The sequence below is a fragment of the Cibotium barometz genome, chromosome 7 (assembly GCF_041138505.1).
Source record: "Cibotium barometz isolate CiBa-2024 chromosome 7, ASM4113850v1, whole genome shotgun sequence".
In the NCBI taxonomy this organism is placed as follows: Eukaryota; Viridiplantae; Streptophyta; class Polypodiopsida; order Cyatheales; family Cibotiaceae; genus Cibotium; species Cibotium barometz.
The window spans coordinates 49,081,041-49,104,985 of record NC_141052.1 but is presented as its reverse complement, the minus strand read 5'-3'; the positions used below and the strand labels follow the sequence as shown (position 1 = coordinate 49,104,985).

Sequence of the window (23,945 nt, the reverse complement as noted above, 5' to 3'; positions counted from 1 at the left end):
TATAAAAAGCAGTGGCAATGGCTCTGATCTCCCCGAGCTCAGTGGCTATCGATCCATCCGGTCTACCAAACTGGCGAACCCCTGCTCGCGCATGACGGGGTCCAGTGATCTCAAAAAACTCCCCAGTCACTCTATCACCAAGCTGCGTCCACTGAGAGGCCTGACGACGATAGTAAAACTCATGTCTCTGCTCCTCTGCCTCTCTAACCTCCTGGCGGGCCTGGCTCAGCTGGGACGCCACCCACTCACATGCTGGCTGCTGCTCCTGAAGGCGCTGTAGCGAAGCACGGCTGCGTCTCAGCCGTTGCTCCCGCTCACGAATCTCTCCCAGTCGTGTCAAAGCTGCAGCGTGCAGAAAAGAGCTAAGATCAATGAGTCCCTGGGCACACTGGCCCGCTGCATCCTGGTCAGAGTACTGACTATCATGCCAGATCCTCTCAATGTCCTCAGCGAGACTGGGGTCTGCAAGTACCCGCTCTGGGATCCTCAACTGCAAGCTGGGCTCCCGTGTCCCCTCCTCCAAAGTCAATATAACTGGCGCATGATCTGAAAATGAGGTGCCAGCAAGAATGCCGACGGAGCCCCCTCGCTCCCCCAACCAATCGCCCACATAAAAGCGATCAATCCGAGATAGATTAGTCCCTCCCTGCCGGCGATCCGACCGAGAGAAACTTAGACTGTCCTGAGACCGGGAGAAAGCCCCATGCTGCCATGCATCAGTGATCCTCAGTGACATGCAAAACCGGTCCCAAGCTGCAAGCTCCGTGCCGTGCACTGTAACATGACTGCCTCCCACCCTATCTGCCGGGTCCTCAAGCATGTTGAAGTCTCCCCCAACACACCAATGTGCGGCCTCTGGCAATGCATCTGTAACCTGAGTCCAGAACTCTGCTCTGGCACTAGCATGATTGGGCGCATAGATGTTGAGCACACCCAATAGCTCATCATGCATCCTCAGAATAACATACTGTGCTCTACCAGGCACAATGATCCCTCGATCCACAATGGCCTGCCGCCATGCATCTGCAATAACCATGCATACTCCTCCCTGTCCACCCAAAGGACCAAACCCTGCAGACCAGAAAGTGTCCCATCTACCAGGCATCACCGAACCATATCTCCGGATCCTGCTCTCACCCAAGTGGTGCTCCTGCATCATCAGAATGTCAATGCTGCCACCGACCAGGCATCTCTGTAGCTCCTGCCTCAAGCAGCCTCGATAGCGTATAAAGTGTGCTCCGCCAAGGCCCTGTACATTCCATGAGATGATCCTCATGGATGTCCTACTGAGGTGGATGCTGTCTCAGCCGTGCGGCGAGCCTTCGCAAGCGGCTTGGATGAAGAGTAGTCCCCATCCGAACGGCTGCGAGTCTGCCCACCCGGTGTACTGCAAGAATCCCGGATCAGGCGCCAGTGGCTGTGACCCATGGCGACTGCCTCCTGCTCTGACATAGTAACCTCGTGGATACTCACATATCCTGGGTCGCGTGCCAAATCTGCAACTATGCGCACGACCAAATGCCGAATCCCGGATGTATCCACACTCCCGGGATCCAAGAAAAAATGAGCCAACTCCCAAAGTCGGCCTATCACATCTGTAACCTCCAAATCGCTCATGTGATGAGAAAACTCAACTGCCTGAGTCTTCAACGTGCTGAGAGCGAGCTCTAGAGTCCACTCCTGGTCACAAGGTCCACATAGAGGGAACGAGAAGGCCACCGCTGAGTCTAGTGCCTCCTCCCCGCGGGCCGGAGGTATCACTACATGCACTCGGATGGGTGCTGGCTCATGGGGGCCCTCTGCTCCAAAAAGCCGCGTAAAGGTATAATCAAACGCCTCCGAGCGCTGTCGAATGCCGAGGCGACTCAGCCGACTGCGGATAGATGAAATCCGTGAGGCCCTAATCGGCATAGGTCTCCTCTGTGATGCTCGAGCGAGGTCAGTGCTCAGCGCCCTCCGGACTGCAGGTGAGCGCCAGGGAACTGCCAGGACCTCCCGGGAAGGCGAGGCGGGCGGAGGGGGAGGAGGGGGAGGCGAGGGAGGAGGAGAGGGAGCCGCTGCCGAGACCGGAGCGGGGGCGGGAGGAGGCGATGGTGGACGCGAGGCGGTGGGAGGGGGTGGGTGTGGGGGAGGTGAAGGAGGGGGAGCTGGCATCTCCTGGTCCTCGGTCGCTGCAGGGGTCTCCTCCTGAAGGGGAGCAAATCTGTTCCTCACGGGAACCCAGTGAGGCTGAGACTGTGGCTGCTGCTGCAGCGGTATCTGGGAGCGCTGCTGTGGCTGTCTCCCTCGACGGCGCCCCTGTCCAGGCTGCCACTCCGAGGTCTCTGTGGCCTGAGCAGGTGTCCCTGAGGCAGCCTGCCGAGCCGAATCTGTGGGCGGGCCATCCGTGGCCTGCTGCTGTGGTGAGGGTCGAGGTCTCCTGCGAGGGCAGGCCTTGGCCAAATGACCGACCTGCCTGCAAATGAAGCACTGGTTCGGGAGCCCCGAGAACTCCACTCTCTGATCTATCCACCCCCCCCCTATCCTAGGTAGCTGAATGACCTTAGGAAGGGAGGAGATGTCAGATACCAACACTCTGACCGAAGGTAGCCCAGCTGCTCTGGCCACCACTGAAGCTGCTGAGGGGCCCGTCTCAAGAACCGAGCCCACCAATGCTCCGAGCCTGGAGAGGAGCGGAAGATACTCCCGGCGGAGACCAGGGAAACAAACTGTAATATGGAAGAGGCGCTCTCCCTGCTCCGCCGCAGCTGGGTCAAATCCATGCTGCCAAGGCCTGAAGAAAGCCCGAGCACCCCTGATATCCAGAGGACTCATGGCAAGGACCTTGGCAACGCTCTGGGCGGCCTCGAACTCGATCTGATAATGTCCCCGGCCCAAGAGCTGTACATCCAGGATCTTGCCCACATCTGCAAGAAGGCGAGCCTGAAGTAGATCCCTGATCTCCCCTCTGCTGGGGCGAGTGCCGACTATACGGCAGATGGTGGAGTGAGCCTGAAGGCGTTCCACCTCTGCGGTGAGGCTCGCGAAAGAGAAAGCCTGATGGGGATGACCTCGGGGGCGGGCGAGGGGGCTGCGGAAGAGTCCCTCTGAGGCGAGGCGGGAGGAGTCTCCATCAGAGTCTGAAGCTCAAGCGAAGGCGAGGCGAAAGCGGAAAACCTGCAAGAAGCGGGCTGCACACCAAGGGGCGGAAGGACGGATGACGATGAGGAAAAAAAACAAAAACCCCCAAGGGGTGAAAAGCACGGAGGAGAGGCCCAGAGGGGGGGGGCGGCGACAACGCGAGAAGGAGGGGGGCGGGGCGCTGCTGATGGGAGGCGGGCGTGAAGAGGCGAAGAGGCGGGGGGGGCGAACTGGCGGCAGCGGGGAGGGAGGGCGAACAGGCGGCAGCGGGGAGGGAGGGCGAAATGGCGAAGAGGGGAGGGGGGGCGAACTGGCGAAGAGGGGGGGGGAGGCGCAGCAGCGAGGAAGGAGGGGGGGGCGGCGCAGCAGCGAGGAAGGAGGGGGGGGCGGCGCAGCAGCGAGGAAGGAGGGGGGGGGCGCAGCGGCGAGCAGAGGGGAGCAAGCGGGGGGCGGAAGGAAGAAAGGCCGCGAGGAGGGGGGGGGAGCGATGGCGCGCAGAGCAGGGGGAGGCGGGAGCTTCAGCGAGCGGGATCGAATTGTCAATGCTGATCTTGTGGCCGTGCATACTCTTTCTTACATCCTGACCAGCTACATTCTTTCAATTCCGAATGGAAATGCGGAATAGTGATCTAAGGAATATGAAATCCACACTACTTCTCTAGAAACAATGAAAAACTGTAGCCACCAGTGGCGTGTTCACTTTGAGGAGGAAGGTAGCCCTCTACCAAGAGAGCACCTCATGCGAAGCACAGCTTCGCAAAGTCAAGCTAATTCCAAGAGGGTTACCTTTCAGAACTCAAAGAATCTACGGACAACGAAACAATATGAGAGGTCACCTTAGCATTGCTGACGGGAGAGAATGATACTGGGGAAACATTCCTCCCTTTCCAAGAGAACCGGGAGTCGGATTCCAAGCTAATGACCGAGATGACCTAACATGGAGTGGCCATTGATCCTCAGTCCCTCGTCCTCGTCGTTTGCAGGACGCCGATATTTCTCTAGGAATCTATGGGAAAGAATTGTTGGCTATAATTCATGCCTTAAACATTTGGAAACATTATCTTCTTGGGGCTCATTTCACGGTGAAAACAGTTCACCAAAGCCTAAGGTACTTTCTCACGCAAACCAAGCTTTTAGAGAGGCATATGTGGATGGCAAACTTCCTCTCTATGTTTCATTTTCAAATTGTACACACTCCAAGGAAGAAGAATGTATTGGTAGATGCATTGTCCGAGAGACCATGTGGGACTGCAATTTCAATTGCCTCACATGAGGATCTATCTGCCATGTGAGATTTGTATTGTATGATGTGTGATCAAAGATGGCTATCTCATGAAGAATAACTGTCTAACACCTTTTCTCGATTACGAAGCAAATTGTTGCTGCTGGGGTTTGGTACTAGATTGTGGTTGTTTTGGCTTGCCTCCGTTTATCTTCATTTCTTCATTTTGAGGAAGAGTCAAAGCTTGGTCATATGTGCTAGGTTCAAAGTTGCGAACTGTGAACCGAATGTTAGGATCCAATCCACGAATGAATTGATCCGTCTTGGCCTACTCAGATAACCCTGACTATTGTGCGAAAATGATAACCTTATCGAAAAACTGAAGCACAATTGATCCATTCTGTTTGAGTCCATAGAACTTATCTGCTAGATTGGTCATATACCGGGGAGGGAGAAATTTGGTCTTTAGGTTATAGACGAAGGTGTCCCAGTGAAAAGATGTGACACCTGTGGTCTGGTCTATATGTAAACTAGACCAATGCTGCCACCAAGTGACTACCTCACCCGTAAAGTGGGGAGCCACTACGTGGACTTTATCTTGAGGATCTGTTAGCTTTGCTAAAGGCAAATATGCATTAAACTAATGAATAAATTGATTGACAGCTAAATGATCACACTCACCGTCATACTTACTAAAGCTGGGCCGCGTCCAGATGACGGTCGTTGATGTTGCGGGAGTTTGGCTGGTGGCACCTATGGGTGGAGAGACTGAGGAGAGGGTGTGTTGAAATTGCAGATGCATCGCCTCCCTTTCTTGCATGTGTTCGAGATGTTGTGGGAGTATGGCTGGTGGCACCTATGGGCGGAGAGACTAAAGAGAGAGAGTGTCGAAATTGCAGATGCATGGCCTCCCTTTCCCGCATGTGTTCGAGTATCATTCGCTCTCGATCGGGTACTCGTTGGTGTTCCTGAGCTGCGAGGTAAGCCTGACGCCGGTCTTCTTCAAGCCTGTGTTGAGCTTCCTCATAGTCCCATCCGTCTGCTTTTTCTTGTTGCTTTCTTTTACTCTTTGTTGTCAGTTAGCTGATTTGTGGCAGTTGGGGAGTGGCTGGTCGAGTGGGTTTTGTTGTGGTAGCCTCCAAGAGTTGGAGACTAAAACCGGCCTTCAGAAATCTGACGGGCGGTGAAACTAACACTAGCACACAAAACACTTCATCACCCATGGGGACCTGGAAAAGGAAACAAACAAGGGAAGCTAGAGTGCTCCTGCAAATATTACAAGGACACCGATTGGCCCCAAAACGCAGTCACGCCCCTTGCGGTATTTCTTTACTTGATCAAAATTTGAGTACAAAGTACAACTTGTAGAATCCTCTACCAATAGGATCTCTCGAAACTTTCACCCAGGACTTCCAAATAAGAACTCTCGTTATTACAGCACAACATTCCATAGAGAAGACACACCTGTATGACATCTCCTTGCTTGAAAAGGTCTTCTCCATCTCAACCACGGAGAAGACACACCTGTATGACATCTCCTTGCTTGAAAAGGTCTTCTTCATCTCAACCATGGATCCCACGAACCCTTTCCCAAATAGCAGTAGGGTTGTACCAAACCTCATGTCCTTCCTATAGTCACAGCTTGCATGTAGCCTCGAGAAACTAGAACCTGTTCACATGAATCCAAAGACATGCTTTCCACATGAAACCAAAGACCTGTATATGATAAACCATAGGCCTGTATCCTCGATACCAAAGTCCTGTTTCTTCTCGAAAGACCAATGTCTTGTTTCCATGACAGATAAATCCACATATGCACCATCCAATCATGGTGCCAAAAAAACCTAGAGAGAGAAAGATAGAGGACGTGTCAAGCAATCCCTGAATACACATAAGTCCCAGACGAAGAGCAACACACATCTCTTCCCAGAACATCACCCTGTGCATCTTAACTTGATCCTCTGTATCCCAATCTCGTAAACAAGGCTTGCAATCCACGATGAGAGAGAGAACAATATCCACGCACCAAGGCCTGTAATCCATAGAGAGAGAGAGAGAGAGAGAGAGAGAGAGAGAGAGAGAGAGAAACTGATCTCTAGTCTCCAACCTTGTTTCCATCATCGGCCGTGCACTCCTCTACGAAGAGAAGATGAGAGAGAAGACTGTTCTCTGAATTTTGGTCCACGCTGCAGAACACTGCCCGCCTAGCTACCCATTGCTACCCGCCTGGTCGCCAGTTCCTGGCTATAGCCCAGCCACCTGGTCACCCCTTTGCTGGCTGCAGCCCACCTAGCTGTAGCCCATGCGCAACTTGCAGCGCTCGGCTATAGCCATGTGCAGTAGCGCCCTGTAGCCTGTAGCCCATGTGCAGAAGCACCCTGTAGCCCATGTATGCGCAGCAGCCACCTGGTAGCACAGCCGCCTGAACTTCCTCACGTACAGTCGCCTATACCACACATACGCGCAGCAGCGCTCAATTTACCACATGCCAGATCTCGCTCAAGGAGATGCGCCCTCCTCCATGCGCCACCTTCGCCTTTTTATAAAGATCCGATTCGCTTTCTCAAAAATGCCAAAAGCAAAATAACCAAAAAAAACGCATGCTTTTCAAAAATAATAATATTTTATGCTGCGTATTCTGGGCCCCCTCTCTCCAGAGGGTATGTTTACGTGGGGTGCCGCTGCTTGGTCGACTTCGTCAGGGCCTGCTATGGGCTATGAGATGGAGCAGGGCAGTCAGGCCATCAGATTTATTAGGGGCCAGCCTCGCCTGGTTCCGGCACCGGATTTCTCGTCCGCCAGCTGGACACAGGAGAGGGATTTACGATGGGAGCTCCTCAGCAGCCTCACCATCTGGTTCACCTGGAGGGCCCGGTGCTTTACGGCCTTTGAGGGGAGATTAGAGCCACCAGCAGAGACTGTTCGGGGGATTTGGCAGGAGTTGATCCACACCCTACGAGGACAGTACGACCACATCCAGGGAGACTCGGATGAGGCGATCTTACGGCGCCAGGCCTTTCACACCACTTGGCGCTGCGGCCCGTTCTACACCCTACACACGGGATCCCCCCGTTGGCACTACAGGCCACCTGTTTGGCTCTTCCCCCCCCCCTATTGTATGATTTAGCCGCTTAGTTCTTTATACTGATGCTTGTATTTTGCAGCACCTAGGGAGAGTCTCCCGGGCTGCCATGATGTATTCACTGCTCTTCTCTCTCTTAGGAGCAGGAGAGATCTTTTGTAGCCCTACGGGCGTTTTTACTTAACTAATGAAAGGATCTTTTCTCGGAAAAAAATAATAATAATAATATTTTAATCATCAAAGGTTATTAAACCTTATAAATTTTAAAGTCTCTTTTGTCCCCTTTCACACTTGGGCTGGCCACCATATATGGGTTTGCTTTTCATATCCAACTTGATGCCGTTCACACTGTCCATCCCGTGCCCGTGCTCGTGCCCACTTGCTTGTTGTCCAGAGGAAAAAACACAGGGTCGTAACAGAGACGCTCCATGAGAAATTGGTTTTGTGCTCAGAGTAGAGCAATGATATCTGTTTTGCTGGTGGAAGAGCATGGTCTTCTTCGAGGGAGACGTCTTCCTGCTGATGTGTACTCTTCTATGTAGACATTTTTTTGAAGTTGGTAGTCTTGCCGAAGGGAAGTATGACCATCCAAGGATACTCTCACGCTAGGATGCGGTGTGTGTGGACAAGCTGAATCTAATACCAATGTAACATGCAATGGAATTATGCGTAGATGTAGAATCCTATCACACAAAGTCTCACACTGTCTTTTGTATCCTGAGTTTCGTGAGTCTTTAGCAATCCACTTTATCACTTCACACTTTAAGAGATGAGAGAAAGAGAGAGATTTGTACACCTTATTGGGTCCCAAATCACCCACTGAACGGCCCCCTCCTATTACTAGGAGTATTTTCTTTAGAGTATTTCCTTCATTACTTCGAAGAGAATCACTGACTTTGGATTGTAGATAAGCCAAACACAAGACCTTCGGAAGACCAAGAGTCGGGTTGACTGTACACTGATGTAGAAGCACCAATGATGTCCAATCTCAAAGCCAATGCACTCTTCCAAGGGGCTGTAGGAAGGCTGCAAACTGTGGCTGAGAAAGGGGTTGAATTGGGACTGTTCTAGGCTGAATATGCAAGGGGAATGACTGAATATGCTGTGTTTACCTTCACCCAGGAGGATGGAGAAAACAATGATGAATATGAATGCTGAAATCTGCTGTAGGGCTGAGAAATGCTGATGGACTGAAGCGCTTCTTCCTTATGCTGCTGATGATGCGTTTTTTGTTGGCTGAATGCCTGTATGCTTCAAGCGATGATGATCCAATTGCTGAATGCTGAGATGGGATGAGGTAGATGCAACGCTTACTACTTATATGGGAGTATGTGGCTGGTCGGCTGGCTACAGAGCTGGCGGACTGGCTAATAAATGCTACACGACTTGAATAAAGTGATATATGCTGATTTTAATGGTAATAAGCTGGCCGACTTAGCATTAAATGCTGCCAACTAAATGATAATAATGGATAAATGGTGAAATAACATTGTAAGGCTTATGCAAGAGTTCACATGCACATGCAAAATGCTTTCTAATGCAAGCCCTAAGGCTTCTACTGACTTCTACATGCATGAATGATTCTCTTCAAGTGGGTTAAGGGACTTGACTGACTGACTGACACTCTAAGGCTGAGGAATGACCTACGTAGCTCGTGCCTAACATATCCCGGAATGGGGCTTACAATGGGGCCATGACATACGACAATATCATATCGTAAAGGGTCTATTGCCGTACAATGATGCACTGATGATGAGCCATCTTGTCACCATGCACTACAGTGCAAAGTGCATGTAACAACCAACCCCCCGTCCTTCCCACAAGTTTCTTCCATCATTCGGGCTTGGAGTAGCATGCGGATATTTTTACGTCATAGACCTCCAAGCTCAAAAAATGAGCCATGCAGCCCATTATGTGAACGACCTTATCAGATACGACCTTGGCAAACCCCTGGGTGTAGCAGGATATATGTAGTGGCCAAGTTAGGAGAGATTTGAGTAGAAGAACTTTGATCAGAGAGAAGCATCTATCCAACATCTCAGAGGAAGTCATTGATGGATTGCAGATTGATACAACAATACCCACTTGTGGTTGGGGGTTTTTTCTAGGGCATCATTGTTACATTGTTATCACCACTTGTGGTTGGGGGTTTTTCATGCCTGTTCAGGTGATGGGATTCTTGTAACCAGAGTCCATTTAGTTTGGATGGCGGATGGAGAGATGTGGTGTATAGGTGATCACACCTCATCCAATGAGAGTAGTGGGTTGTTTTGGGAAGAGTTCGTATACTCACCCTTCCCCAATGATGGTTACTTATTATGTACCTACTACCTAGACACTAATCTACAAATTAGGGAACTAATCCAACGGGGTTAGGGACCCCAAGATTAGGGATTAACAGGCTGATACTTGGCTAGGGAAACAAGCTTAATGACCTTTTATAGTGAGTTAGCTATTTGTGGCGTAGTTATCACTATATAAGTGAGGCTTGGGTTATTATGCAGACCGTTAGTGGTGCAGTTTGAGTAAGCACTTTCCTAATTTCATTTAAGAGTAAATGTTTGAAGAGGAGAAAAATGTTATGTACCTAGACACTAATCAAGCAAGGTTAGGGATCCCCGAGATTAGGGATTAACAGGTTGATACTTGGCTAGGGGTCTAATGAAATGCCAGTAGTATGAGCAAAGATGAAGAAAGCTTCGTACTTCATGCATGGATGTTAACTCCAACAAATTCCAAATGGTGTCTATGTTGGTGGGATCCACTCTCACGCCATCTTTAGATACAATGTGGCCCAAAAGCGTATATCCAAAAGAAAGAACTCACTAAAGAGCTTATGTTTTTGAAGCTATCTAAAAATTGACAAATGAGCCCTATGTTCCTCTTCATTCTTGGAGAATACCAATATATGATCAAAGAACACACCTATGAATTTTCGATGCTCTTGAAAAATGCGATCCAGCTTCCTGTTGAATATTACCAAGACATTCGTGAGACCAAATGGCATAATCAAATACTCATAAAGTTCAAATGTTGTCCAAAATGCTGTCTTATGTACATTTTGTGGTACCACATGCACCTAGTGATACCCACTCTTCAAATCTATGCAGCTAACGCATGCCGACCCATATGGCACCATTGTCTTGATCCCTACACAAGGATTACAAGACAAAAAGGATCACTTTTATGCATAAGGGCCGCATGCATGTTATTGATGCCAGCAACAAGGAGGGAGACCCTATTCCCATTCTATTACATACAAATTAATAAAGCAATGAAAAAGGGTCTTTCCGCATACTTGGTTTTTGTTCATGATAATGTTGAACATAATGATGTGCATGTGGATACTCTTACTCAAGAGAGGCTGATTTTCTTGCTGAATTTAATGATTGTTCTGCCGATGCATTGCCACGGAAGCTACCTCCTCCAAGACCCGAGGGCCGAGGAACATCGCATTGATATATTTCTCGGTAGTTTACCACCTAATAAACCTGCAGACCGTGTGAGTGCTACACAACGCGGGGAGATTATGAAACATGTAAATGAGCTTTTAGAGAACGGGTTGGTTCAGCCCAAGCTCTTCGCCATTTTTCTCACCCATACTCCTCATACAAGCTTACTATCAAGAATTGTTTTCCGATCTGCACATAGATGACATTCTTGATAAGCTTGGGCTTGCCTAGCAATACATCACAACCATTGAGAGGGGCAACGAAAATTTTTTGATGATCCAAATAGCCTTGAATGTGCACACAAGCAGCTTGCCTATGATTGGTATTGTGTTACAACTAGTAGGAATTAGTCTCGGTGATTTCAAGTTTCCAATTCCATGAGGAGTTGGAGGATTGAAGGATGGTTTATGTTCTTCAAGGACCTGAGAAGGATCTGTTTTTTGTCTTGTTCCCACGGTCATATGTTGGAGGAACAACATATTTAATTGTGTTGGTTCCTTGATACGTGGCTGTGTGGATTTGATAGATAGGTATAAACTTAATTTCAGAGATAGTTGATGCAAGTAGCTGGATTCTTCTTCATTTATTTCCAAGAGTGGAAATGTCCTTAGTGGGGAGTAATGTTAAGTACCTAGCACTAATCCTTGGGACTAGAGACTAATCCAACATAATTAGGAGAGTCCAAGGATTAGGGAAAGCAGGCAGATTCAGGTGGCTAGGGTTCAAATTTAATAAATCCAAGATTAATGGATATTTATGACTGGACTGTTATTTATGGCAGCAATAAGCACTGCGTAAGTGAGTCTTGGGTTATTATTGATTCATTGTGGTCTGGACCTTGACCAAGAGGCTTACTCTGGCCATGGACATGGCGGATCACGGGTAGTCTTGCCGAGGGCCCCAGTGGGCAGGCACTAGTGGTATGGGACGCCAGGGCTGACTTGCATAGACTCATGGGAGTGGAACCTTAGCCCCTGGCTCGGGGGAGGTTTGCGGACACGAACCTTCTACTGTTGGGTGGTGAGCTTGCCTGCACCCCATTTATTTGGTTTCTCTAACCTTGTTTATGCCTATGTATAAGGTGATCCTTGGGAGGAGTCCCTCAGAGTTGGTATCAGTGCAAGCCTAATCGTGGAGGCAGAAACAAGCAAGGTTTGCGCGTTGTCGTGTTTTTATCAAGGTTACCTAAACCAGGTATCTCTCAATCACCATATCTGCATTTTGAATCTGCAAGAAGTAGGTGTTTTTTTAGGTTTTGATGGCAAGATGGGGTTCATGTGGATTCTAAGAGAAGAGGGAGAACAAGGAGATTTGTATGCATGCATGCAGGTGAAATTGTTCCAAGGAACCCCTATTTTTGAACTGAAACCCTGGGTTTTCTCTCTCTAATGCCATCGCTGCAGGTTGTCTGTGTCTTCACAGTGTGCATGGTTGTTGCATGGGTTGTCGACTTGCAGCCAGACATGTTGGGGGGGGGGGACATCATGTGCAGGTTCCATGAGTAGCAGACGGCTGTCTGCTATGGCTGGGTATGCTCTGACTGGGCGCCAACAGCCAAGCAAAGTATGCACAGGTGTGCAGCCAGCAGGGTGACAGCCGGCACAGTCCATTTAGATCATGGCTGTATGGTCTGAACCTGGCTGAAAAGCAGCCTGTTTGCAAGAGGGTATAGGCTGGCACTTGTGTGCAGAGCAGTCGAACAACAGCTGGTCAGCAGGCTGTACTGCAACAGAGCCATACAGGGCCTGGCGGCTGGCACATATGGCAGAGCAGCTGGACGGCAGCAGGGCAGCGTCGGGAGGAGGTGACTTTTTTTGGTCAGAAAAAGCATACTTTATGCCACTTACAGAGTTATTGGTTTTTTTAAAACCAACAGCTATGCTATATTTATTATAAAAAAGCGTGGGACTGTTTTTATTGAAAAAGCAAGAGGGGGCCCCGTGGGGGGGGGGGTTGGGGATTTTTAGCGTACACCTTAAAAAAGGTTTGTTTTGGGGGAAAAAAGCACTCAGGTGTTTTATAAAGCTAGAAAAACAAGTGCCTTAGCTCCCTTATACTCAGCCCATTACGAAATCGACTGAAGGTAGCCGTTGCAAGGATTCACAGCCAGGTCTCATCTCTTGTGCGTGGAGTACAAGTTGCTCACTTTATTTTTGCGTGCTTGTCTGAATTTTCAGAATCAGTCATGTCACGTGTACGCCCGTGCCATGGCATAAATCTCAGCATATTCGGTAGGATATGTATATATATACCTAGATGAATCCAAGAACATGCCCAAATTCACCTTTTAGGAACGTGCATGTTATATACTCATGGTAGTCAACCCACAAGACTATATAACTATCAACTCCATTATGCATAGTATGGACTAGATACTATGACATCCCCACTAACGTCATCAGTGCCCAATAGTGGGTGTAGAACTCTGTATTAAGATATATTCTCACACATGCACTCCACACACACACACACACACACACACGAGCATATATTCACACAAAGCCCTTCGTACTGAGTTTCTGTCAAACCTCCGGAGATGTAGGGCAGACTCAACCATAATGAAGCCTAGCACTAAGGGAAGTAGAAAATAGAAAGAGTTAGTACAGCAAATAAGTAGTTGATAGGGCGAGTGCACCGCAAAGATAGAAAGAATAAGCACAATACCAACTAGCCGCAACTCGGACGAAAACTTCACAATGTGAAATCTGCATGTCCGCTAATACGACTGAATTATATACCTAGATGAATCCAAGAACATGCCCAAATTCACCTTTTAGGAACGTGCATGTTATATACTCATGGTAGTCAACCCACAAGACTATATAACTATCAACTCCATTATGCATAGTATGGACTAGATACTATGACATCCCCACTAACATCATCAGTGCCCAATAGTGGATGTAGAACTCTGTATTAAGATATGCTCTCACACACGCACTCCACACACACACACACACACACACACACATAAGAGCATATATTCACACAAAGCCCTTCATACTGAGTTTCTGTCAAACCTCCGGAGATGCAGGGCACACTCAACCATAATGAAGCCTAGCACTAAGGGAGCAAATAGAAAGAATCAGTACATCAAATAAGTAGTTGATAGGGCGAATGCACCGCTAAGATAGAAAGAATAAGCACAATATCAACTGGCCGCAACTCGGATGAAAACTTCACAATGTGAAATCTGCATGTCCGCTAATACGGCTGAATTATATACCTAGATGAATCCAGGAACATGCCCAAATTTAGGATATGGTCTTATGAGCAATCAGCAGCAGTATAGGCATAGTCGACAACATAAACAGTATCAAGGTCACACGTGCGAATATTTAATGCTGAATTTATTAGGTCGTGGACATTTAAACAGGCAGACAACCCCTACATCTGGCTGACCAGCTCTACCCAGGCGTGGTGTCAATACCTCTATGACCTACATACGGTGGAGCATGACTTTCAATATAACCTTGAGTCGTAGTTGCCTGGTAACACACAGTCTACCATCTCTGAGAGTATAATGATCATGCCACTGACCCTCAGACATCTGATCATAGAGCCTTCCAAAATCCTCATCATGGACATACTGCTCTTTCATCTCATCAAGCTCATGATGATAAGCAAGTGAAACTGCTGAGACCTGAGACCTGTGGCTTGCATGACAAAGCATCTGTTTCAACATTCTTTTTGCCTTCCACATGCACAATCTGGAAGTGGAACATAGACAAAAAGTTTGCCCATCGCATATGCTTCTCAGAAAGTTTAGTTTGCGTGAGGAAATAACGCAAGGTCTGATGATCTGTCTGCACAGTGAAATCAGCCCCAAGCAAATAGTGTTTCCATGTAGAAAGAGCATGAATTACAGCCAACATCTCTTTCTCATAAACCTGTAAATGCTTCTCGGCATTCTGCAATATTCGACTCTCATAGGCTATCACATGTCCTTCTTGCATGAGAACTGCCCCAATGCTGTTTCCACATGCATCACACTGGGCAACAAAAGCCTTTCGGAGATCCGGTATTACCAATACTGGATCCGAAGTAAGCTTTTCTTTAAGCTTTTTAAAGGCTGTAATTTCCTGATCAGCCCATCTAAATGGAGTTGCCTTCTTTGTTAAGGCATGAAGGGGCGAAGCAATCTCAGCAAAATACCGTATGTACCGCCTGTAATAGGAACACAATCCCAAAAAGCTGCGTGCATCATGCACGGTCCTCAAATCTGGTCAATTAAGAATTGCTTCCACCTTAGAAGGATCCATACGGACTCCATGCTTAGACACAATATGCCCCAAGAAGTGTATCTCTTGCAAGAAGAATTCACTCTTCTTGCCATTAATGACCAGCCTATGCTTCCGGAGTTCTTCAAACACAATGACCAAATGCCTCCTATGCTCCTCCTCAGTATGTGAATGCACAATCATATCATCAAAGAATGTGCCCACAAACGCTCTATGAGGCCGGGAAATCCTGTCCATCATTCTGTTAAATGTTGCAGGTGCATTTGTCAAACCAAAGGACATAACCAAGAACTCATATAACCAAAAAGTGGTTCGAAATGCTATCTTATGCACATCCTCGGGTCTAATACGTATTTGATGATACTCGCTTTTCAAGTCTATCCGACTAAAGACTGTGGAGCCCTGTAAGCGATCCAAAATGTCATCGATCCTCGGAATGGGGAATCGATTCTTGATGGTATTCTTGTTCAGCGCCCTGTAATCAATACACATGCGCCAAGAACCATCTTTCTTTTGCACTAAGAGCACAAGTGAGCAAAAGGGTGATGAGCTAGGCTAAATCAACCCTTTATTCAACAACTCCTGTACCTGACTCATAATTTCTTCTTGTTGGGCTGCACTAACACGGTACGGCGGTCTATTTGGTGGAGTACTACCCGGAATTAGATCAATAGCATGATCTTCTAGCCTTTCCGGAGGAAGTTCTCCTGGCAATGACTCGGAAAAACAATCTTGGAACTCACATAAGAAATCAGTCCTATCTTTATCTAACGTAGATAAATTAGATTTAGATTCATCATCTTTTGCATCCTTTACATAAATCAAGTACGCGGAAAGATGCTTTTTCATTATTGATGAAATTGCCGAAGCTGATACAATAGGAACAGATTTCCCTTTTATCTTTACATCCAAAATATGTTCTTTCCCTCTATGAGTCAAAGTAATCTTCCTATTGTATGTATCCACCACCGCATGTACTCTATGGCACCATGGCATACCCAACAAAACATCACATCCATCAAGTGGCATGATGAAAAACTCCTCGCTGTCCACATAACCCTGCACATGAAGCCTGAGCTTCCCAATAATAGGAGTGACGGGTTCTGCATACCCAGGATATGGACCAGAGTTTCTACTTCTGCTATAGACATGGCAGTGCGCAGATAGTCTTGCTGAGGGCCCCTCTTGTGGTATGGCATGCCATGGCTGACTGGCATGTATCTGTGGAGCTGGAGCCTTAGCCCTAGGCTCGGGTGGATCGAAGTAAAGATCCTATGGTTGGGTGGTGAGCTAGTCTGAACCTGTTATGTTTGGTTAACCCTAATCTTATGTTGGACTGTGTTAGGTGATTCTTGGCAGGACATGTCTCGAAGGCTTGTTACAAGTGATCCACTCCGTTTAGCTAGACATCACCCACACTCTGCGAGGAAGCTAGGAGTGTCTTGAAGGCTTGTTACGGGTGATCCACTCCGTTTAGCTAGACATCACCCACAGTCTGCGAGGAAGCTAGGAGTGCCTCACAAGTTACGACTCAAAGCAGATGCAGCAGTGCTGGGCTGCCTTCCTTCGCATTTGGAATCTGGACCCCTTCCTTACTAGAGAGGGCAATGGACTATTGGGGGCCGGGGGGGGGGAGTGGCTTTTAACTCCCCCTTGCCTGATGTGGTCTCTCTCCAAGAGCAACCAGCCAGAGGGAGCCCCCTCTCGTTTTTATTTTTTTACCTCTTTGGAGGGATGTACACAACAGGCTCCCTCTTGGGGCTGCTAGTTTTGTAGTTCGCTTTTGATTATATCCATATATCGCGTGAAATCATGGGAACCCCTATGCATGTTTTATTTGATGACTAATGAGGGATCTTCTTTTTTGGGGGAAAAAAAATTTGATGACTAATGAGGGATCTTCTTTTTTGGGGGAAAAAAAACTGCTATTTTAATCGAAGTCCAAATTTAAGTGTTGATGTAACCCATTGACCTTAGCTTAATCTTTGATTGGGGTTGACTTGTGCCTGGTGACCAGCTTCCACACTTTACTAGCTATTTATTAATTCCCCTGATTCTGGTAGCTTTTAAACCTTTCCAATGTGCCCATTCCCTTGTATGCATGATTGGCTGCAAATCATATTGTTGAGGTTTGACTGAATGCAACCCCAACCTGACTGACGTTTTGTCTGACTCTTGCAAATCTTTTGGCTGTGTTTTAAATTTTCCCCTTGCATACGCACAACAGACTGCAGACTTGCAACTACAGAACAGTCCACAGCACTCTTGACTTATCAAACCTTTCTAGATGGGCTGTTTTTTTCAAGTAGCAGAAAGCTGCCTTGTACTATGTGCCTTCTCTTGGCTGTGACAGTACTCCAAGTGGTCACAAGTGCGTCCACAAAGCAAGACTCTCTAAGCCTCAGTGATCTCAATATACTAGTAGGATCATAATAGAGAAGCAGTTCCAAGAAAGTCATTGCAACCACGAAACAGCAAGTTGAAGTTTAAGGAGAATGTGCTGAGTCTTCTCGAGCCCTCCTAAGCTAGCTTCTGGTGTGCTGGCATACAATAACTTAGGTCCCAAGGAGCATAATAGGCCTGTCACATACATTAAACCCACCAACAACACCCCCTTACATGCAAAGTGCCCACCACATCTCACAATAAAGTCTAGAAGAGCTATAAAACTTCCCAACCGATTAATTTGGAGACCACAGCCACAGTATACTGGAAAAAAAGATACAAAGATGAACTTGTTCTGTAAGCATAATTTTCTACAGTGATCATCTTGGATCTCACAAGAACATGTACTGCAATTCATTTCATTTCTCCACATGCACACCCTACCAGCATGGTGCTGCATGGTAAGCCTTGCTAAACAAAAGGGCCAGCATCTCACCTGGCCAAGACCCTCCATTGTGATAGCTCCATCTAGTATTTTTTGGATCATACCCTGTGACTATTCTCCATTCATGATTTTCCAATGCTGGATAGACAACCTTCAAGGGCATTTCTCCGACAAGATCTTGCCAACGCGCTTCAAAGAGGTCCATGATTGCAGTCTCTTGTTCGGGGGTTGCCAAAGAGGACAATATTGCCACACAGTTACCAATGCAAAACCACCTAAAATCCATACGGGCAGGGCTGACATTCCCAATGAAATAGCCACCCTTCATAGGCATGAAATCAAAGACCCAATTCGGGATGGATTCGGGGATGACATTGAACTTGTTTACAGCAGTATGAGAGTACTCCTCTGTCTTGTATCTGTAGATGTTGTTGAGCTGCTCAAAATCAAGCCAGAAATATTCCCGCATGTGATACCTCAGAGCGTGCAAGCGCTTATCAATCCGCTCTATAAACTCTTTTCCACCCCCCTCAGGTTTGAGGAGAACCCTAGCACATCGCAGTGCCATGAAGAAAAGGGCTTGTATTTCAACTGGATAACCATAAATTCCCTGCACAAACAGCATTTGGCAATAACCAAACTCTTACTTGAAACTACCTCTCTCTCTCTCTCTCTCTCTCTCTCTCTCTCTCTCTCTCTCTCTCTCTCTCTCTCTCTCTCTCTCTCGTACTTTATGCAAATTCTGAGACAATAATGAAGAGAAGAAAGCAGCAAATTAAATCAAAGAATCGGACTAAAGGAGAAAGCCACCACTTAGAGGAAGGAACTTGCCATCCTGCGGTCGATCATACAGCAACCATCTGCACAAAGAAGAGTTGGGAATGTGTCAAAACCCTCTGAGAGACACAAAGTTAGTATCAGGCGCATCCCTCGCTGGAAGTCAGGCATATCTGCCAGTGTGTGGTCTCCAGTTGACTTGGTGTAGGCGCGGAGGAGAATGATCCACCAGAACCCTGAGTCAACTGGAGCAACTCTTCCAATGGCACTCTCTCCAAAGTCAGCTAAGATGGTATCAGTGTTGCGCTTCGCATCATGAAGAACTTTAAAGCTGGCTGGCATCACGCCTGCTCCAAGGGTGAAATTGTCGATCTGCTTTGTTAAACCCTGCAGCCTAAGGGTTCTTATCAAGAAGTTCTTGACAATCTCAGGCTGTTGGTTCATGAGGAAAGCCAACCCACTTGGAAAAAAGTCTCTCACAAACACCTGCGATAAAATACAGTTGAAACAATCAGGGCCTGCGTTGACATGTTTGTAAAGCAAAACCAAAGCTCAATCAGCCAGAAAATGCTACTAGAAAAAAATTGTGGTATCGAAGCATTTCTTCACACAAAGAAAACATATACATTGCAATGAAAAGAAAAAGATACTCATATGAAACCTTGAAACCACCAAAACCTCAAAACTGTTTACATGAAACTCTGAATCAAGTCGACGAAACCACTGTATCGTCATCCATATCTTCATTTCTTTGTTTCTTTGCACATGCTCTGAGTATGGTGGTCATGCTTAAATATGCATGTGAAATTCCATGTGCTCGTATGTATATATGTATATCTATGCATGCACATCATATGAGCATACTACAAGGTCCAAATTGAGATACTTTTTTGGGAAAAAGGTGTATAATTATGTTCTTCAATCTGTTGCGTTGAATGCATTTAGCAGCAAGAATATGGGGGTTTCAAAGTAACCTGAGGGATTAAACTAAATTGAGTGCTTAAGTGGGCTTCAAACTAATCACAAGGATTCTAAGCTGAACTGATTATACACCAAGAGCTCTTTGATCAAGGATTCTAAACCAACCTGTTATTACAAATGACCAAGGGCATGGCCGCTTGGGCCAGGATTCAGGGATCTTCCAGGGCTGCAGAGAGAAAGTGTGGCCAGTTCCTCGCTCTGATTATACACCCCCTAGACAACAGAGGATTGACACCAATTGGGAGATTGTTGCCAGTATTACAACATGGCAGATCTGGAGAGCTAGACGCACAGAGGCTATTGAGGGTGTCCAGATTTTTGGGTCTCAATGCATTAGTACTATATGGGGTGACATCATCCATACTCTCATGGCTCCTTGGGCTCGTGTTCAGGGGTCCTCTCGTTCCGCGCAAGCAAAGCGAGCTATATTTATGCGGGAGTGGGACCATGGCATTTTCTTTTCCTCTAGTCCCATAGGTCTCTCATGGCATCATGATGCTCCTCAGTGGTTGAAATCACCTTACATATTGGGATGATTCTATTCTATTCCGGCTTATAGCCGTGATTGATGTATGCCTTTTTCATACTTGATAGAAGTCTCTTTCTTGAAAAAAAAAAAGCGTGGCCAATTCATGAGAGCGGGATCACGGCATCTTTTCAACTACCTCTCATATGGGACCTTGCTGGCAGCACAAGGCACCAGATTTCCCCCTGCTTGATCCGAAATCTCCCTTTTTGTTTTTAAAAAAACGGTACTTACTAGAAGTAAAAAAAAAACCCATGGAAGACAACCATCCCCCTTGCTGAAAGGGCTTCTCTCGTGTGTACCGTATGGGTGGGCATGGTGGGTGGTTTCTAGACCTACACATTGGATGTCATCGATGTCTCAGCAGGCCATCCGCAGTGATCATGCACCAACAACAGCATGCAATCTAGCTCCTCAAAGCATTGTCATCTCTAGCATCAGCTGCCCAGATCACGCTGCATGGTTCTAACAAACGTGCCAAGTGTTCACTCCAAACAACCGGGCGGCTCACCTGTGGGGCTCATCCCACTGCTTGTCCGCTGCCGTGAAGGCTGGCAAATATTTGGAAGGGTGTTATCCTCTCGTGCGAGTGCGACTTTACTTGAAAAAAAAACAGGTTTCATACTGATCTGGTTATACAAAAACCTGAATGAGGGTTTTGAACTAATATGATTATACAATTAGCTTGATTAAGAGCCCTAACCTAACCTGCTATAGATGGAAGGTTTCAAACATACAATGACATAATTAAGTGTCAAAGCAAGTTGATCATACAGAAAGCCTCCATTAGGGTTTGAAACTAACCTGTTTGAAACATACAAATGACCTGATTCAGGGTTTCAAAGAAAGTTGATCATACAGAAAGCCTGCATTAGGGTTAAAAACTAACCTGTTTGCACCACATGCCTGCTCATATAAGTGACTTGATCAGGGGTTTCAAACTGACCTGATTATACAAGTTAGCTGATTAAGGGTTCCAAACTGACCTGATTACCTGATAAACTAGCCTGATTAAGAAGTACACTTGACAAAAGGTTTCAAACTAATCTAATTATACACTTATTAACTTGACAACTAGTTAATTATACACAGTAACTTGAATAAGAATACCAAACTAACCTGACCATCACAGAAACTCGATTAAGCATTTCAACTAGCCTAAACTTTATTGAGGATTGCAAACTAGCCTAATCAAAACAAATTACACCCATTCAGTGTTGCAAAACCTAATTAGGGGGTCCAAGTCTGCAAAAGCTTGTTTAGGGGATTCAAATGACCTTATTATACACAAATTTGCTTGGTTAAGGGTTTCAAACTAGCTTTGATTATATAATAGCCTAATCAAAAGTCTTGAACTGACCTGATTACAAAATAAAATAAACTTGAATGCGGGTTTATAAACTTCAATTAAGGGTCTAAGGGTTTAAATAAAGGTCATCAATACATCTACGATTTTAAGCCCACCTAATTAATGGTGCCAAACTAGCGTGATTGTAGAAATAACCGAACTAAGGGGATCAGATTATACAAAACTGAGTTAAGGGATGCAAACAGACGTGATTGTAAAATTAATTCGACTAGATGGTTTCAACTAACCGGATAACATCAAGGTTTTGCAGCTAACCTATGTGCACACAAAAAACTTGATTAAGGGCTGCAAACTAGCCTGATATGCTTGATTTGCAAACTAATACAAATAACTGGAATAAAGGGTCGATTTATACCAGTTACCTGATTAAGTTTGCAATTACCTGATTAAGTGTTGCAAAAAATCCTGACTATTAGGCTGATTAACACAAATTAATGAAGCCTGAAGGGTTGCAAACTAACCTAACTTGGTTAAGGGTTTCAAGCTAGCATAATTAGTACAAATAACTACTGCAAACTCTAGCGATATGCGTTGATTAGGGTTTCAAGGGTGATTTGATTCGAGGTTTCAGCTGACCTGGTTGTAGTTGAGGGAATCCTCAGATGGGTCCAAAGCAGCGATGGTGCCGACATGCATGCCACGGTAGGAGACAAGGGAACGTTTGAGGGCGTCCATGGTCTCGGAGAGCATGGGGTTGGGGTCAAGGATGGAGGGGAGATGGACGGCAGTGGCTGATCTGGGGGTGTTGGCAGCCGTGGCTGATCTCGGCGTGTTGGCGGCCGATCTGCTGGTGGGCGGGGAGAGCACGCCATCAAGGCAATCGGAGCTCCGCAGCCGAGACAATAGCCCCGACACCGCTTCCAGAAGGGTCGTCTCCTCCCATGAGTTGTGTGTGTTGAGCCGCCTTATTGGCTTGACCCCCTCCGACATAGCCCCTCCGTTCTCTTTTCCTCCGCCATCAATATTGTTGCAGCTATTGTTGGTGTTGTTGCTGCTGTTGCCGTTGTTCAAGACGCCTCCTTGCCTTGTCAGGACTTCTTCAGTCTCAGAAACTGACCTGTTATGTTGGTGGGTGTTTGCAGAAGGCATCGTCTCTCTCTCTCTCTCTCTCTCTCTCTCTCTCTCTCTCTCTCTGTGGATTGGGGTTTGCTTCCCCCCCCCCCCTCTCTCTCTCTGATAGCTCTCTGCGGAGGAGTAGGGTTTAACTTTCCGCCTTTCTCTGTCTATGTATCTATCTATCTGATAGCTCTCTTAGGAGGATTAGGGCTTGCTTTCCCGCCTGCTTGTGCAATTAAGCAAATGCAAGATGCTGCGACTTTGTGGTAGGTAGGAAAGCAATAGGCGAAATATTGCTGCTGCTAGCTATCGATCCTCACCTCCCTCTTTTGGCCTTCTCGCACCCCAAAAAAAAACAGGCAAAAATTTCTGCTGCTGTATGTTGGTTTGCTGTTGACCATGTATGCAGTGGGCAGAAAAGAAAAAGCAAAATGCAGTTGATGCTTGCTGTTGTGGCGCAAAAAGCAATCTGATTCACTTGTCACTGCTGTGCTTCGCCGTGGCGATCAGCTGCAAACTGATTCTCAATGCATGCAGAACCGCCCACCTAGCTCAGCACAGAAAGAAGCATCCTAGCATGAGCAGCTTGAGAGAACCGCCCCACCAGCTTTAGTGGGATCAGAGAGAACGAAGCACAATATATGCGCCATATCTGTACCCAACACCACCAACTGTCGTAAAATTCAGGCAAATACAAAATTGCATATATATATATATATATTGCTTATCTTTGAATATATATATTCTATTTCAAATTTGGAAATTCAAATGGGTTGGGTACAAAATATATATATATATATGCAAAGGTATAATGGCTGCCCAAGCTACGTACCTCGGCCTAGGTACGCTCAGAGTCACATGGTCGGTTAATAAGGACGCCACAATGTGCAATTGCTACCTTTCTCAAGTCAATCATGGCTAGGTGTAGGTCTACAGTCTACCTTTTGAATGCGCCCATTAAATATGTGTTTCTCAATTAATTTGCGTGGATTGGTTTATGGAATTATTATTAGGATTTTATTGATGCTGTTTTTTTGGGAATTTTTTTTATTGAATTTGGCATTCCTTGCACATGGCACTTCATGCTTCTCATCTCTATATCTCTATCTCTATATATCTATTACAAGATAAAGGAGAAGGAGGTCGGGGTTGACGTGGCACCATCTGCGTTTGCTGCGTTGAATCTGCGTCCGCTGCACAAAAAACGGAGGTGGTTTGTTTTTGAAAATCCGCGCTCTAGCCAAAAGCGTGATCATGCCCGCTCCACCTCCAGGTTCACCCGCTCCAGT

At 46.7% G+C, this 23,945-nt stretch overlaps 1 protein-coding gene across 2 annotated transcripts in view; it reads right to left on the bottom strand.

The window, feature by feature from the left end:
- Positions 1-23,354, bottom strand: part of LOC147637123 (putative alkaline/neutral invertase F) — a 30,080-nt gene extending 6,726 nt beyond the window's left edge. The window contains exons 1-4 of one of the 2 annotated variants that reach the window (XM_086800722.1): positions 22,177-23,354; positions 18,779-19,210; positions 17,999-18,557; positions 10,350-10,390 (exon numbers count right to left, since the gene is read on the bottom strand). In XM_086800722.1, coding sequence (XP_086656848.1) covers positions 10,350-10,390; positions 17,999-18,557; positions 18,779-19,210; positions 22,177-22,689 — 1,545 coding nt within the window. In that variant the 5' untranslated portion in view covers positions 22,690-23,354. The remainder of the gene's footprint in view (positions 1-10,349; positions 10,391-17,998; positions 18,558-18,778; positions 19,211-22,176) is intronic. The other variant, XM_086800721.1, reaches the window with a different exon arrangement.
- Between the last annotated feature and the right edge of the window lie 591 nt (positions 23,355-23,945).